The 17,181-nt window shown below is 45.5% G+C and overlaps 1 protein-coding gene across 1 annotated transcript in view; it reads right to left on the bottom strand.

Moving 5' to 3' along the window:
* The window catches only part of CMIP (c-Maf inducing protein), a 131,273-nt gene that overhangs the window by 26,153 nt on the left and 87,939 nt on the right, over positions 1-17,181 (bottom strand). Inside the window, exons 4-8 of the mRNA XM_058034309.1 lie at positions 8,705-8,866; positions 7,533-7,574; positions 4,821-4,883; positions 3,366-3,446; positions 39-142 (exon numbers count right to left, since the gene is read on the bottom strand). Of these exons, the coding sequence (XP_057890292.1) occupies positions 39-142; positions 3,366-3,446; positions 4,821-4,883; positions 7,533-7,574; positions 8,705-8,866 (452 nt within the window). The remainder of the gene's footprint in view (positions 1-38; positions 143-3,365; positions 3,447-4,820; positions 4,884-7,532; positions 7,575-8,704; positions 8,867-17,181) is intronic.

The following is a 17,181-nucleotide window of genomic DNA, read 5'->3' as shown; positions in this document are numbered from 1 at the left end:
CAGGATTGGAAATATACCATAAATGAAATGTAACTAACCTGTGAATGAACTTCTTCACCACCTCCATTCCAGCATTCAGCTCATTCAAAGACAGAATGTACTCCTGAGTAAAGAGCCGCAACCGAGGGCACTTCCCAAAATCCTGCCCAAGAAGGAGAGACTCGGTGAAGATGGTGAATGTACATCAAAACTGTGGGTTTTCAAAAGAAGCCAGCTCAAACAACTGAATTCACACTGCTATTAAGCTGACAAGCTTCAGGAGAAGAGCATCTCTGCACACTGAAGTAATGTTCTTCCCACTAATAATGACAGCGTTTCCAATCTTTGCTTTTCTTTATACCCACTTTGAAAACTAAGTTCTATATAATGAAACAAACAACTAAAAACTCAAAAAACCTCACCTATACTTACATTTGTTTTGCACTTTTCACTTAGTATTTTGATTTTGAAATACATTTTTTTGTTTGGCGCTTTTGCTTCCACTCCTAACCGCAGATTTTTAGAAATAAAACTCAAAAAATATTGTATTTCCATGTCTGGCATGAATATCTATTCTGGTTTTAGAGAAAATCATTTTGACACGCTATCAATAAGCAATCAAGTACAAAACCAGAGATCAGTTTTTTCTCCATGGATTTTACTCCAGCTATGCTGTGAATTTGACAGGTGAACTCAAGAGTCACTTTCTTTAAATCCTGCAGTCAGAGAGGCACCTGCTAACTGAAATCCTGCATCTCCTCACATCACCTGCTATTTTTAGATGTGAAAGGAGTAAATTCTGCTGTCTGGAGAGTGTTATTCCACAGCACATTTCCTCACATTTACACAGGTGTAACCTTATTACACAGGTGTTGCAGAACTACAGAGCTGAATTTCCAAGGGGGGGAACAAGGTCCACTGAGGACAAACAAGCACTCCCAGCTATTCCTCCACCAGCTGCCTGTGGATGTTATCCTAGAAAAAATACATGGCAGCTGAAATGTTAAAAGAAATGCCACAAATCGTAATGAACTAGTGGTGGTCTGTAAAAGGGATGATAAACCCCCAGAGCACTGAAACCTTCTGTTAGCTCATTTTGGTTTCAGGCACTTCTGTAGCACAACCTGTATTAATACCTGGTAAGTTTTTGACCAAAAACTTGAAAACAAGCTCAGACTGAACAATGTCTCCTTCAAGCCCTAAATGTCACTGCCGGTACTGAATGGCTGCCTGGTAACCTCACCCAGCAAAGGGACCGTGGGCAATTCCACATCATTACAATTAGCATCATTAAACTTTTAACAGCTCCTTCTGGCAACCTGATCCAAGAGCAGGAGACCATGTGTGCTTCACAGAACATTTGATTAATTTCATGAACATGCAAGATAACTTTTGCAATTGCAATTTGCTTATGAAAGTTTTCAGCCTGTCCAGGTGTCCTAACTGAAGTTGGAATCAAAGTCCAAGAGATCATAAAGAGGATGTCATCACTGACCTCTGTAAAATAAAATTTAATATAATGCCCTATCACATACCAAGCACAGAACAATACACATCACCAATACTGTTTGCTCAAAAAAATATAAATAAAAAAAAAAGAGAAGGGTTTATATTCATATAAACATTTTGGCTCAGCCTACAAACAGCTAAAACCCCAAGGTTTGGGAAGCTGCTGAGCACTCCTCAAATAACTCAGCACACAACTGTCTCCACTCCCCCAGTATTATCACCAAAACAAAAACCTATCCTGGTTCTTTTGAGATGTTTAAATCAGAGATAAATGAGACACTCTTTCCCCATTCTATAGGCAGAAAACTGTGGAGCAAAACTTGTTGGGAATTTTCAAAGGCCACAGAACAAACTGGAGGCAAAGGTGGGAAGAGCCAGCTCAGTCTCTGCCCCAGGGACTGCGCGGGGCCTCCTCAGGGGATGGAGTTTAGTGTCCCCCTGAAGAGTAACTTTATTTATGTGCACACACACACTCATTCTCTAAAGCACTATTCAGTACAGAAGTCCCCAGAGAGTGGTAAAGTGCCCAAATCCACTCCAATTAATACCTGACACCATAAATTCTCCAACTACACACTGCGGTGCAGACATGTTGATTTTCAATCTGCAAATGTTAAGTATGGTAAATATACCCAATTCTCTGAAGCTAACCAAATACAAGCATTACACTATGCATTTAGATTTTATTTGAGACCCGTCAAGAGCTCTGAATGCTTTAAAAAAATCAGTCTAGTTTCCAAGAATAACATTTACAGAATATTTCACTGAACACTACAGAATATTCAAAAATGTTTACATGTCTGCATAGTGGTGGCACAGAGCCAGGAATATGACCTTTTTGCCATCTTGGGCTCTCTACCTAGTTCTGTAAACTCAGGCAGTTAAATAATATGATTGGAAAAATAAGAAATATGAACTGTTTTCTATTGGTTCATGCTAATCACAGCATGATAACAGATGGTCTCTAAAATTATATGTTAGTGAAAAGAAGTTGATTATGAAGTTACAGAGGTTCATCCTTGAGATCACAGCCAAACCAACTGCCTTAAATATTTTATTTTACTTATTTGTTATTCTTTGCCACTGCATTGTGAAGTAAGATTTCTTCATGTAACTTAAAAATATTGGCAGGAAACTTAATATGCCACAAAAGCTGGAGAGCTGGTAAATACCCCAGATACTAATACCTCTATTAGGAAAGGAATATGGATCATGTAAGAACATTTTCAGAGTTTGGGGGAGGGGAATCTGGTCTACAGGGTGGAAAGCAAAGCAGGGCATTTATTTCAAATACTGACAAGGAATTGATCAGCAATGAGAAGAGAGAAAGTCTGGGTAAGAACAGCCATAAAAGGACAGAGTACCTAAATCCTGTAATGAGAAGGAAGAATAGCAGTAGAAAAGGAGTAGAAAAGTATAAGGATATTCAGGAAACCAAAGTAAGAACTTGCTGGACACGGCCTAAACAAAAATGGAAACCAAGAGGGCTGGTGGTGTCTTACAGAAAAAGTGTTGAGGGCTCAGCTCAAAATGAACAAAGTCCTCATTCTGTTTTTGTTATTTATTTGATTTTAAACTGTTTTAACTGCAAGGATGGCATGCAGGGAATAAGTAAGGAGCCAAGGGGCAGGTGGGAAAGAGCTAGAGCTGCATATGCTGCCAAAAGAAACATCCCTCAAAGCATGGCTTTGCTCAGATGCTTTTGAGGATCCCACAGAAAGCTTGTTAGCTCTGCACTGATGAGGTGACACACAATTACACACAGCACTCACACTTTAGGGGGCAGATTTAGATACAACAGGCAGGACAGGCAGAGGATCAGAGAAGGTGTGGCAGTCAAACCTCCCCAGCCTGCTGGAGCCCCCCTGAGCACTCACCATGTTGTGTTTGAGGATCCTCTGCACCACCGGGGTGAACACCTCGATCACCACCATGGACCGCGGGCGCTCTCGGCAGTGCTGCAGGGAGCAACAGGACATGCTGTGAGCTGCAGGAGCCCCGGAGATGGGCACCCCCTGGCTCCACACCCCAGGCACGGATTACCCCAAGATTAGCAAGATTCAGGGGCTAAATTAATCTTTCCTGAGATTAAGGCACTCGTAACGCTGCTTGTTCCTGTGGATTTGCTGGCATCCAGTAGAAGATTCCCATGGGAGCTCACAAACTGCCAATTCCCTTCCTTTTCCCCCATTCTTCCCAAAAGTCACTGCAAAGTACCATTTTGGGGTCTTATTGCCAACAGTTTTAAAAGGAAAGAGGCTGGGGGTAGGAAGATATGACCACACAGGCACTGTAATGCCACAAACCTCCTTTCTCGGGGATCCAGCCTGAAAACCTGTGGTGGATCTTGGGAGGTACCAACAACCCACTCTCCCATCACAGGATGAAATATATAATCATAATAATATATCAGACAGAGTCATTTAGGTTGGGAAAGACTTCTGAAAGTCATCTGGTCCAACCTCCTGCTCAAGACAGGGCCGATTTTGAAGATAAATTCTCCTTCTCAGTACCCTGTCCACTTCTGTTCTGGGAAGTCCATAACCTGTTTCCCTTCCTTCAACTATACACATCCAAATTGCACACATTTACAGACAACTGGGTGCCCATCTCTGGGAAAGATCAAAAAATCCCAAATCAGGAATAAAAATGCATCAAGTCTGAGGCTACTGATGACCTAAGAGTGCTTATAAAAATGCAAGACTCGGTTTCTGTAGGAAGAAGCAGCAGATGAATAACTCTGGATGGGAATTACAAGCAGCATCCAGAATGTTTGACAAATCCATACCCAGTCATCAGCAAGCAAATTCAAGCAGACTCAAAACCGAGACACAAACAGGCCTTGAGGAACAGCAGTATTTTTAAATCCACAAGGTCTGCAATCCAAAGTACCCTGAAGTTTATGGATAAAGGACACAAAATGCAGCACAAGCATGGATTTACCAGAGAAGAGGATGAGTCCTTATGATCTTCCCACTGCCATTACCCATAAGAGCTGAGTTACACACACCTGAACACAGGGGCTGCAGTGATTTCTGCATTAGCTCAACACAGCATGCAGTAGGAGACACCTCTTGTACCCAGACTGAGGTGTGGGAGTCTCAAAATTTTAACTCTCACACAGTATCAGGACAAAACACTGATATACTAAGCATATGATGGTATTTATCATAATGGTGCTGTTCACCATTCCAGTATCATTGCTTGCTGACCAAAAACTCAACTCAATCTGGGCAGAAGGTAAGAAGTTACAGAAAAAAAACAACCCCCCACTCAAAGAAGAGCAGCCATATACAACTATGAGATTTCAGAAAGCAAAGTTGTTCTGATACCTTGCAGAAGAATTCACAGAGGTCAGGAGGAGGATGGTTGTTTTCCAGCAAAGGTGCAATTGCCTTTAAAAAGAAAGGGAGAAAAAGGAGAAAAATTAAATTTCAAGGCAGCAAGTGAAGAAAGCATATTGCAGGGAAGTATTTTTCTTGGGGGCATAAAATCTCACTTTTAGAAAAGGATAAAAGCATCAAAAGATAAATTAGAGGTGGGCCATGTGTTTATTTTATAAGTCAGCTCAAGCATACCTCTGCTATGAATCCTCAGGAAAACTCTGCTTTTAACTACATCAGTGTAAATATGTAAAACAGGCAATGGAGTGCACTATTTATAATGGTTTAAATGGAAATGGGAGCAGAACTTTTTGCTTTAGGATGTAATAAAGCAAGGATGAATCTGGCTCACTTTTTCAGCTAGAACATCTCCCTAAAAGAAAAAACTGAACGCCACCACACACACATATCCTTTGTGAATGAGTTCAAGCACATTTTTTGTGAGAAAGAGCTCACTAAAAGCAACCTAGTACTGCTCTTACCTGGGAAGAACCTATTTATCAAAATCAAGCATCTAACTTTGTAAAAGCTGAGATCAACCATTCCTCTGTTGCTGCACAAACCAATGTGCTTATGCTGGGTAAACACATTGGAGGTCATACCTGCCACTGAGGGTAATGAACTTATGCTGCTGTTGCTTCCTTTGTAAACTAGAAAATGGTACCAGAATAACATATTCTATGTGGTGGTGCCTTCAGGCCTTTCCACTCTTCAGTTACAGGGATTCCCAGTACCCACTTCCATGTCAAACACTAAACACAGCAGCCAGGACATTCTGTATTAAGCAACTGAACAGCAGATATTTTATCTGGATGGCACCTGGGATTTTACTAAGGCTTTGCTTTGGTTTTTGCTCTCCCTCTCATCTCCTTACTCAGCTCTGAGTCTGCTTGCAGCCGCTGTGTTTTCACAGAGGTCAAGATCAGTGTGAATTTTAACAACAAAACCCAAGCAAACTGCAAAGCTCTGTTTGGTTACATGTCAGAACTATGATACTCATTACCATGTGCAACTGGTCACTCCTCCTCCTCTGGTGGTGGCCCAGCCACAGGGGATTGAAAGAGAACACAACCCCATCCAGCTGGGAGAGCTTAGAACATCCTTGCTCCCCATCCAACACCTGAGCTCAAGATCTTTCCTGAACCCATCTTTGGGATTGTTTGCTTCAGGATAACAACAACAGAGACAGGCAGAGATCATGGTTCTGTGCCTCTGTGGTCAGTGTGGCAGACTGACAGGACCTTTCCAGGGTTTTCCTCATGAGTTACTGGCCAGAAGCAGCTGCCTTGTGCTGTGCCACCTTGTGCTGTGCCACCTTGTGCTGTGCCACCCTGTGCTGTGCCACGTTGGCCAGCCGTGGTGACACGTGTGTCCCATCCTGAGCAGGAGGGGATTGGCTGGGATATTGGGATATTGATCTGCCCCAGCACCATCCCGGCAAGGAAAGCTGGTCCCATCTGCATGGCCAAGCACTATGTATTTTCCACATGCTGCATAAACACACACTATTAGCAATTCTTTCCAGGAATAGCCCAGGTTATCTGGGTAATGGCAGTGAGCTCTGAATGCCCAGGAACTGCCAGCTCCTTAATGGCTTGGAATCAAACCTACACGAGGGCAGGACCTGGGCTGGAGAAGCCATCACCCAGAACAGAGCAAGAACAGAGCTGAAAGGACCTTTGGAGGCCACCAGGTTCACCTTCCCGGCTCACAGCAGGGCCACCTCTCATATTTTATTTAAAAATCATTCTCGTAGTTGTAACTTGGTGCCTGAACTACCCTTGGCACTGGAGCTAAATGAAAGTTATGGCAAAGAAAAGTAAATACTACTTCAGAGATTTATGTCAGTGGTTGATTCCAGCTAGAAGAGCACCTTAAACAGCAGTTAAACACAATTAACACCTACTAGCAGCTACCTGCCACCTTGTCATTTTGCAGAAAGAGTCACGGAGATGTGATACAATCAGGTGGTGGGGAGGCTCTAGATTAGATTACTGTGAAAATCTCCTGGAAATTGCCAGAAAATTAAATTAAATCACAGTGATGAGGAACCAAGTTCCACCTCTCTAATACTTTGTTTCACAAGCAACAGAGCTGCATTTGATTCATTTATTTCTATGGCTAAATAAATGTGACCTACAAAAAAGAAAAAAAGTTGAAGAGGATATTTTTGAAAATAAGTTAGCAGGGAGTTAAACTGGAATGACACAAGAGCAATCCCTTGCTCACATCCCCTCAGCAATGGAGACATTGTGTATATGGTAGCATTAGCCCCTCAGGAAACTACTCAGCCTAAGGGTTTTATAGGGCACATCTGGAAATGATGGGGTTGGACTATTTAAAGTACAGATGCAGATATGGGTATTGCTGTGTAGCCTCCTAAGGAGGCCATTTGGAGAGACTGTTAACACTCAGCCTGCTGTGCTCTCTCACACAGGCTGATGAGAAAGCTTTATTGTCATTCATCTATGAAACAAGAATAGAGAAATGACAAAGCCACACAAAAAATAGACAAATGGTTTTCATTCCTGCCTAAGCTCAGCAGCATTGGTGGAAAGGCTTTCACATTTGCCCTACTTCACTGGGGCAGAGACAGGCACTGAGAGAACTGTTATCAAACAATATAGATTTGTCCTCAGCTTTTGACAGAAAGGTACTCACCACAATAATGCTCTCATGGTCTTGAGTGGTTAAGTTGTTGTTCTGAAAGAGTTGAATAGAAGAAAGATGAGTGAGCCAAGAGCACCCTTGAGCTGGTACATCAGCACACACAGTCCTCAGCTACCACCAGACACAAGAAGAAAGGCTCAATTGCTTATTTCCTGAATAAAAGCCATGGCATTAAAATCATTCTCCTAAAGGAGGTGGTACAGTGCCTGCTGCGAGGACTGGAGCAAGCCCTCATTGCTCCTTCAGCTCAGCACAAACACCAGGATGCCAGAGGTCTCAATCAGCTGAGAAAGTAAAGCCAGCAATACATTTCTTTAAAATGTTTTCTTAGGACAAGCTCTATGTCTTTAGAAAAATTATTAAAAGGATTGTTGTGCTGGGATTTTTTTGTGGCCAGTTTTCCCAAAATTCTCTCTTTGAACATAGTACCAGGAAAAGCCAATCAATTGACTGGAAGTCACCTATGCTACCACCTATGCAGAACAGTCTGCTCTGTGCTTTTCCAGCAGCATGATCCATCCAGAGGTTACAATGGTGTGAGTTGCTAAGATTTTTGACTACTGCAAGAAACAAGAGCGGATTTTTTTGTCCAATATCAAATCCTTCTTCTATCACATAGAATTAAGACAAGAAAAGCCTGCTTGGCATTACAATTCCTGTCCACGAAAAGTTAAATATTTGAAACAAATGTTATAGGAGAAAGATGAACAACTCTTTTCTTTATCAGAATTAATAAAAATAAAACAGCTACACAATTAATTTGTTGGTTTGTGTATATATATTGATACAAAAATTACTGGTCAGGGAGGCAAGGCCAATGGAATAGAAGTCAAAGGGAGCTTTACCACTGACTCAGGGCATGAGTTAAACCCATGTAAATTTACCGTAGATAATTAAAAAACCAAAGAAACAAAAAACCAACCAACCACAAAAACCAAACCAACAAACACAAGATAAATGGGGCTTGTTTTGTTTCCAGAAATCCACGTAAGATGGGTCAAATTTTCCCTCTCCCCAGCAAGTGCAAACTCCACTCAAGTGAGCAGAAGTCACGAGCAGACTCGCAGGCAGAATTTTGACAGCCCAAGTTAAAGTAAAACCCACCCCCAACCTTTTAACTGCTTGTCTGTCATGTGAGAGCAGCAGGAGCCCTGCTGAGGTACCTCTGAGAGCAGCTTGGAGACGATCTCCAGGGGTGCCTGGTGGATGGAGTCGTCCTGCAGCGGGGACGTCAGGGCCATGTCCACCAGCGTCCGGATCTCCTTCAGCACCACCTCCCAGCGGCTGGGGTTGCTCAGCACCTTCTTGTACTTGTAAATCTTCTTCTGCAAGACACGTCAGAGGCCACACTGACACCACCATAAACACCCTGAATGCAGCTGTGCTTCCCACTGCTCATGGAGCTGCTTTGTATGTTGAGTTTTGCCTTTTCTGGCAGCTGAAACACTCTACTTGAGATATTTAAATGAAAAATAAAACCTTTTATGTCTAAACCAGTTTCTTCTGTGGAAGCAATGAGAAACCATAATTCTTTTCATTTCAAAATGAGTTTTTTATCTCCAGAGCCTCTTTCTTTTCATCATCTCCTCTCACAAACACCTTCCTCAGGCTAACAACAGATACTTGCTATTGAATTGTTTCTAAAGCTTAAGTTCTTTTTGAGAGACTCATTAAGCAAGGGTAGAGAGAGGGAGGCCATCAAAACATCACACTTCTAGATCCTTTATTCTGAATATGAATTCACATTCATTTCAATTTTACCAAAGCAAAAAAAAAAAAAAAAAAATCTCATAGACAGTCTTGAAGAAGCCTGAAAAGCCATGATGGCACCTTCCAGCTGTAAGAGAAGTCAACCTGTAAGTCTCCAAATCTTCCACACAACAGCATTTCCACCCTCAAGAACAGCATGCCCGATTGTCTAATCCCATGTGCACCAGTTCCCTGCATGTCCCTGACCATGTCCAAGCTATTTCATCAACTGCCCCATCCACAGACCAGCTGGACAAGCAGAGGACAACTCTTACTCCTCAGCAGCCACGTGATGACAAACCACTGCAACAGAGGCTGCTTTATACCATGAAAAGCAATCTTTGGAGAAAGCCCACCCACCCAAATTCCCAGAGGTGGCTTGGTGGCACTCTACAAGTTCAAGGAAATGATGATGAGGGTTCAAACATCACATCTGAAAACAACATGAGGGGCACATGAGAGCCAGGAGGGGCTCCAAAGAGCGTGGAGGCAGTGCCAGAGGCAGGGAAGGAGCTCTGCACTGAGGGACAGCAACTGCCAGGACGCCAGCTTGTGTTTAGTTCACATTCCCTTCCACTCCCTTCTCTGCAGGAGCCTGGGATGTGGAGAAGTCTGCACACACGCTCAGGTTTATTTAACAGCACTGGTTGGGCACTCATGTTTACATGAAAACATCAGAGTTTTGCACTAAAAACCGATCTTACATTCCTCATCAGCATTTCCATGAAAATCACATAAACTGGCCATTTTGTGCAGCTCTGCAGACTCCAGCTGCACGTTTTGGGCTGTACACGAGTGTAGCACTCTGCACAGGGCCCGTGTGCTCTGTCTGGCTGTGGAGCTTTGTGGCTCCTGGCATTTCCCCCGCGCTGGCCCAGGGCAGCCCCAGCAGGAACCATCTGAGCTCTCTGCTTATCAGCCACTTCCTTCCCAGTCTGGAGCAGATCTACTGCTCTGCAGCCAACAGGCACCTCTGAACCCCACCTGAAACACAGCAGAGGAGAACAATGCAGGAAAATGCAGATTTCATAGGCACTGGGTTTGTCAGCACTGTTAGAGGGGGGAGAGGAGAGTGGCACTAGGCTGACATGTCAAGGCTGATAAAGCAATCCAATTATCTTTTTAATTAAATTCATGCCAAGTACAAAAGCACATTGGCAGTCTAGTTCACACTTCCAATGCATTTTAAGCCACTGAAAAGCTGAAGGAACATAAAAACATGCTGCAGACATTATCAAATGTGGCTGGGATTTCAAAACTGCACAAAAATCTTTGTTCTTCTGAGCTCCTTGGGACAGAGAGAATCCAACAGTGATTTTAAGCTACCAGCACTACTTCTAGATCAGAGATTTCTTGGACTCTTTAGGAAACTTCAACCATAGAATTTAATTTCTCTTATTCATGTAGTGCCTTTATTTAGGGTCTTTTTGTTAGACCCACTCCAGCACTAAATTTAAAGTCACCCAGATGGTTTTTTAACTGGAAAGAACTCCTTTCTGACTTATTAGACAGTTTTTAAACTGGAAGAAACTCCTTTTTGATTAACTGAGGACATTAAACCAAGCTGGCTCAAGACATACAATTTCCAATGCTGAAACCTATTCCTTGGTCCTGCACTGTGAAGAAGTCAAAGCAGAATTAGAAGCTGACAAAACGTGGGGACAGGGGGAGGATGAGAGTTAGACCACTGGGTTCTTGCATCCCTGCCTCTCTGGGCTGCCCCTTTTTGGGTGAGTTACAACTCGTTTTAGAGCAGCTCCTCCAGCCCAAGGGGAAGCTGCTGAAGGGAACTCTTGCCCAACAGGACGCTGCTCAGACAACTCCACCACAAATATCCTTCTTTTGCTGTCAAATCCAGCCCTGCTTGGAGCGAGGGAGGAGGAAGGGAGGTTTTCTTTCCCTTTCAGAGATGTCCATTAAAAGTCAGAATGCTGATGATGCTGACGTACATCAGAGGGAAGACAGCAGGAGCTTTACCCACTGCCATGCACCTCCAGCCAAAGCTCCTGCTCAGGGCAGGGACTCAAGGGGAGCATCAGGGGACAGCCACCTCTGCAGACACACCAAGCCTGCTGCAAGCGCAGAATCCAAGTTTATCAGTGTGTGCTCCACGTTTCCAGCACAATGGATTGGCTGGCACTGACAGGCTGAGCTGCAGCCTGCAAACAGCATTACAGGAGTCTTGAATGATGGTGGGAAAGCAGCAGCAAATAAATAAATAAATAGAGGAGCCATCCCCAGGAGGGTTGAACTCTGCTGTCCTGAACCTTTGGCCATGGTTACAGTGCTGTTTTTCTCAGCAGAATGCTTTTCACTGTTGAGCGCCTTGCTGAAAGCCTCAATTAAAGCCTGAAACCTATCAGTGGGTTACAGAAGCAATTTGCTGTGTCTCAGCAAGCACTTAGGCAACACTGAGCCATCTGCTCCATTCTACCTGTGCTGGCTCCAGAGCAGGGAGCAACAATCACTCACAAGCTGAAAAACAAAGCTGCCTGCTAAAGACCCACATGGAGAACAAGGATGTCAGTCCAGGGGTTCACTCCCCCCAGATGCAGGTGTAAAAGATGCCTCCAAGTTGCTGAAAAAATTAACACATTTGTCATTAACAGCCTGAACAAGTAAAATACCAGGGTAGGAAGCCAGTTTCTAGGGGGACTTCACTAAAAGCAGCAGCTCCTGTGAAAATTTATGTCAGTGAAAATAAGATATGCCAACTTGGAATTTGACCCTCCTAGTTACTGACCAGCCAGAGCCACACAACCAGTGTCACTCCAAAATCTTGCCATGCTGACTTTAAATGCAAAACCACTGAATTTATTAAGTACCCAGAAGAAGCAGAATGAGGAGAATAAGTGACACTGACAGGGCATCCTTCATTCCCAAATCACTCTAATTAATTAAGTCTTGCAGAAACTCCAAGACCTAAGTCTCAATCCTCTTTTACAGGAGGAAGGAACTGAAGTCCATGTATGAAAAATTACTTTTCTAGAGTTATTAAGCTAGGAAATGTGACAAAAATCTATAAGAAGCCATTTTTGCCATCAGTGATCAAAAGCCTTTGAACACTGCTGTGAACAGAAACTTCAAGAGAGCCTAGGAAACTTTCAGCTTTTTAAAGTAAGATCTTCCTATATTTTTCTATCCTATAATAGCCTCATCTTGTAGCCCTTGCTCATATACCACTTTCTTGGACAAGAATGATAATACTGATGTAGTCAACAGCTAAGAAAAATGGACTCTAATGCACAAAATCAGCCAGCATGGAACATTTAGCTTGTTCAGCCCTAGCAAGACCTTTCATGTTAGGAACATCTTAAAGCAGTGACCACACCTGATCCAAAAAGGGAAAAAATGAAGTTAGCTTTTTTGATGACAAAATTTCATCCTTGCTTTGCCACTGCCAGCCAGAGAACGTTCTGTACTCTCGGGAACCTGTCATCCCATCAGAAAATACTATTTCATTACATAAAGAAAATTAATGGCCATCCCTAATGCTGAAGAGCCTGCTAAATTCTAGCTGTCTTCCCCTTTTTTACCACATGCAGCCTGCAAAGGATCACTTGAGTCTTTAGCAGGGAGGCTCCTGCAGAATGGGACAGGCTGGGGCTCCTGCAGAATGGGACAGGCTGGAGATCCTGCAGGATGGGACAGGTTGGATCTCCTGCAGGATGGGACAGACTGGAGCTCCTGCAGGATGGGACAAGGCTGGAGATCCTGCAGGAACAGGACAGGCTGGAGATCCTGCAGAATGGGACAAGGCTGGAGCTCCTGCAGGATGGGACAGGCTGGATCTGCTGCAGGATGGGACAGGCTGGGGCTCCTGCAGGATGGGACAAAGCTGGAGATCCTGCAGGAACAGGACAGGCTGGGGCTCCTGCAGGAACGGGACAGGCTGCAGCTCCTGCAGGATGGGACAGGCTGCAGCTCCTGCAGGATGGGACAGGCTGGAGATCCTGCAGGATGGGACAGGCTGGAGCTCCTGCAGGATGGGACAGGCTGCAGCTCCTGCAGGAACAGGACAGGCTGGAGATCCTGCAGGATGGGACAGGCTGGGGCTCCTGCAGGATGGGACAGGCTGCAGCTCCTGCAGGATGGGACAGGCTGCAGCTCCTGCAGGATGGGACAGGCTGGAGATCCTGCAGGATGGGACAGGCTGCAGCTCCTGCAGGAACAGGACAGGCTGCAGCTCCTGCAGGATGGGACAGGCTGCAGCTCCTGCAGGAACAGGTCAAGGCTGCAGCTCCTGCAGGATGGGACAGGCTGGAGCTCCTGCAGGAATGGGACAGACTGGAGCTCCTGCAGGAATGGGACAGACTGGAGCTCCTGCAGGATGGGACAAGGCTGGAGATCCTGCAGGATGGGACAAGGCTGGAGATCCTGCAGGAATGGGACAAGGCTGGAGATCCTGCAGGAACAGGACAGGCTGGAGATCCTGCAGGATGGGACAGGCTGGAGATCCTGCAGGAATGGGACAAGGCTGGAGATCCTGCAGGAATGGGACAAGGCTGCAGCTCCTGCAGGAACAGGACAGGCTGGAGCTCCTGCAGGATGGGACAAGGCTGGAGATCCTGCAGGATGGGACAAGGCTGGAGCTCCTGCAGGAACAGGACAGGCTGGATCTGCTGCAGGATGGGACAGGCTGGAGATCCTGCAGGAACAGGACAAGGCTGGAGATCCTGCAGGATGGGACAGGCTGGGGCTCCTGCATGAACAGGACAGGCTGGAGATCCTGCAGGATGGGACAGGCTGGGGCTCCTGCAGGAACAGGTCAGGCTGGGGCTCCTGCAGGATGGGACAGGCTGGAGATCCTGCAGGAATGGGACAGGCTGGAGATCCTGCAGGAATGGGACAGGCTGGAGATCCTGCAGGAATGGGACAGGCTGGAGATCCTGCAGGAATGGGACAGGCTGGAGATCCTGCAGGAATGGGACAGGCTGGAGATCCTGCAGGATGGGACAGGCTGCAGCTCCTGCAGGATGGGACAGGCTGCAGCTCCTGCAGGAACAGGACAGGCTGCAGCTCCTGCAGGATGGGACAGGCTGCAGCTCCTGCAGGAACAGGACAGGCTGCAGCTCCTGCAGGAACAGGACAGGCTGGGGCTCCTGCAGGAACAGGACAGGCTGGGGCTCCTGCAGGAACAGGACAGGCTGGGGCTCCTGCAGGAACAGGACAGGCTGCAGCTCCTGCAGGAACAGGACAGGCTGGGGCTCCTGCAGGAACAGGACAGGCTGCAGCTCCTGCAGGAACAGGACAGGCTGCAGCTCCTGCAGGATGGGACAGGCTGGGGCTCCTGCAGGAACAGGTCAAGGCTGCAGCTCCTGCAGGAACAGGCACTGCCCTGGAGGGCTGTGGGTGCCAGCAATTGTTTATTTCTTGCTGAGCAACGAGAGCAGCTCCACAAGAGGGAAAAGGTCAGGCTCCCGCACAAAGGTCCCCCCAGCTCATTGCGGGGACGGTGACACGGGCTAGTGTTACACTGGATGTTGACAGTGCTTATGTAAAATGGAGGTGCCTCCTGCTAAATGCAAATCTGCAGAGATAAAAACATCGAGAGCAGACTCTGGAAAGGTTTTCTCCGCTGCAGCAGAACATTTTGTTCAAACAAGGAACAGGAAGAGCTGCTGGTGATGTCCAACACACATGTTGGCCTGTCCTACAAAGCCCAGGTGCACCATGCATTCTGCAGCATCACCTGCTAGTATGATCTTTAACTCATTATCTTCATGCAATCAAAGAGGGCATGGCATCCCAAAAGTTGGCCACACCCATATTCTGCTTTTAATATTAGCAGGTATCACTTCACAGTATTCTGAAAAATACCTAACGTTAAGTTGCTGTTAATAGAATTTTCTCTGCTAGTCAGAGATGAACTTAAATCACCAGTTGAATCCACTGAAAGCTTTTGGAACTATGTTCCTGCCTGCAACATCTACCAATATTAAAAAAAAAAAGAAACTTACCTGAAAGGACTAAGTCATAGAAAGTCCCAATCCAGCCAAAGGACTGGCATGAGATTATAGAAACTTTTCTAAATCAGGGACTTCAAACTGCCCATGCTGCAGTAATCAAACCCTTCCTGACCTTCTGAAAGTTCTGTACAGAAAGATGTGCTGCTTTCTAAAATAGAGATATGCTGTGAAACAGCAGCAGCAAACTTTTGCTCGCCACCATGTTTTCAGGTCACAGCATTTTTTGCATATTTCATTCTACCTGGTGCAAAATGCTGAAGTGCATCAAGTTCTCTGCTTCAGTTGCTTCTCTGAATGCAATTGCTTTGGTCAAGGCTCAGTTCCCCAAAAATTCCTTGCCACAGGCCAGAGAAATGGAGGGAAATATGGAGGTAAATATTACAGGATAAGCTCTTCTGATTCTCACTTAGTAAAGTCTAAATAACACTTTGTTTTTCGCCAACTCATATAAAAAAAATCTTGGTAAAATCACCATTATTTATTACAGAGACTGGCACCTGTGAATCTGTGACCTGAGTAAATTCACCCAGTGACATTCTCTGCCCTGAACAGCTCACAGTCTACATGATTAAAAGCAAGAAGGAGAGAAAGAGCACGAAAACCAAGGTGATTTCCTTGATGTCATTTGGCAAGCCAGGAACAGCGCAGAACTGAAGTGTTCTGACCCTCAGGCCTCCAAGGCAATTGCTGGATCCTGGTGCCCCAAGGTGAAACACCACTGGCAGGCACTGTGCCTGCAGCAACTTGAATGCTGATACCCTGTTGCTGTGCTTCCCCATCTCACCACCACATTTTTCAGTCTACCCTGATTCACCTGGTTCTTTCCACCAGTGTCTCCAGATCTCACTAAGCCAGGCAAGAACCCCCCAAGGCTCAGGTCAGATCTGTCCCAGAGCTGCCAAAACCCCCAAGGCTCAGGTCAGCATCGTTCCAGAGGTGGCAGAACCCCCCCAAAGCTCAGATCAGCACCATTCCAGGGCTGCCAGAACCCCCCAAGGCCCAGGTCAGCTCCATTCCAGAGCTGCCAGAGTTCAATGGGTTCAGCAAGCGGTGACGTGGGTTCAGCTGTTACTGATGCACGAGCTGGAACAACCACACAGACCCTTCCCCCAGGCACAGCGTTTGTCCTTTGCTCAGGTACCACTGGGACAGCACCACTGCAAAGGAAAGGAATGCTGAAATAAACACAATTTTAAAAGAGTGCAACAGAGACAGAACGCATTCCTGTTTGAACCAGGAGAAGTACAAAGTGGACACGGGACACAGGGGGGTGACAGGGCAGCTCCTCAGTCACCTCTCAGCATGACACTGGGCAGCTGCAACACTAATGCACTGAAGAACTTGCTCCCAAAGCATATTATATATCTACATATATATATATATATATATATATATATATATATATATATATATCTCCTCCTCCTTTGCACACAGCTGTCAACTGACTGCCCATCCTTCTGGGCTTCTGCTCTCTGACGTGCTCAACACTGCTGCAAAGAGATCCTTCAGTAACATCAGAGGATGAGAGGATGGAACAGGAAGGTTATTTTACCCAAGGGAAAGGAAGAAAAATTAAACCATGAAATTCATGAGCTCCACTGAAGACAAACCTGCATGCAAATGCCATGTGTGTGTCTCCAAAAACTGAAAGAAACTCAAAAATTATGGCTTCCTTCTAGGGAAGAGATCATCCTTGGCAGACCTCCCCACTACCAAGCAAAGCAACTGGGTTTTGTTTCTGCTGCTGCCTTGTCTTCCCTTGAATCCCTGCACAGCCCTCAAGTCTCTGTAAGATGCAGAACACAGCTGGTGGAGCCAAACCCAGCTCTACCTCATTCCTGCATCTGAGATGCCCTAAACCCAGCCAGAAAACGCAAAAAGCCAGCGGTGGCTCCAGCTGCACTTTGCCTGGGCTAATGTGG

This window comes from Melospiza georgiana, chromosome 14 (genome assembly GCF_028018845.1).
Source record: "Melospiza georgiana isolate bMelGeo1 chromosome 14, bMelGeo1.pri, whole genome shotgun sequence".
Taxonomy (NCBI): Eukaryota; Metazoa; Chordata; class Aves; order Passeriformes; family Passerellidae; genus Melospiza; species Melospiza georgiana.
The sequence above is the reverse complement of the archived record's forward strand: the minus strand, read 5'-3'. Positions and strand labels throughout refer to the sequence as shown.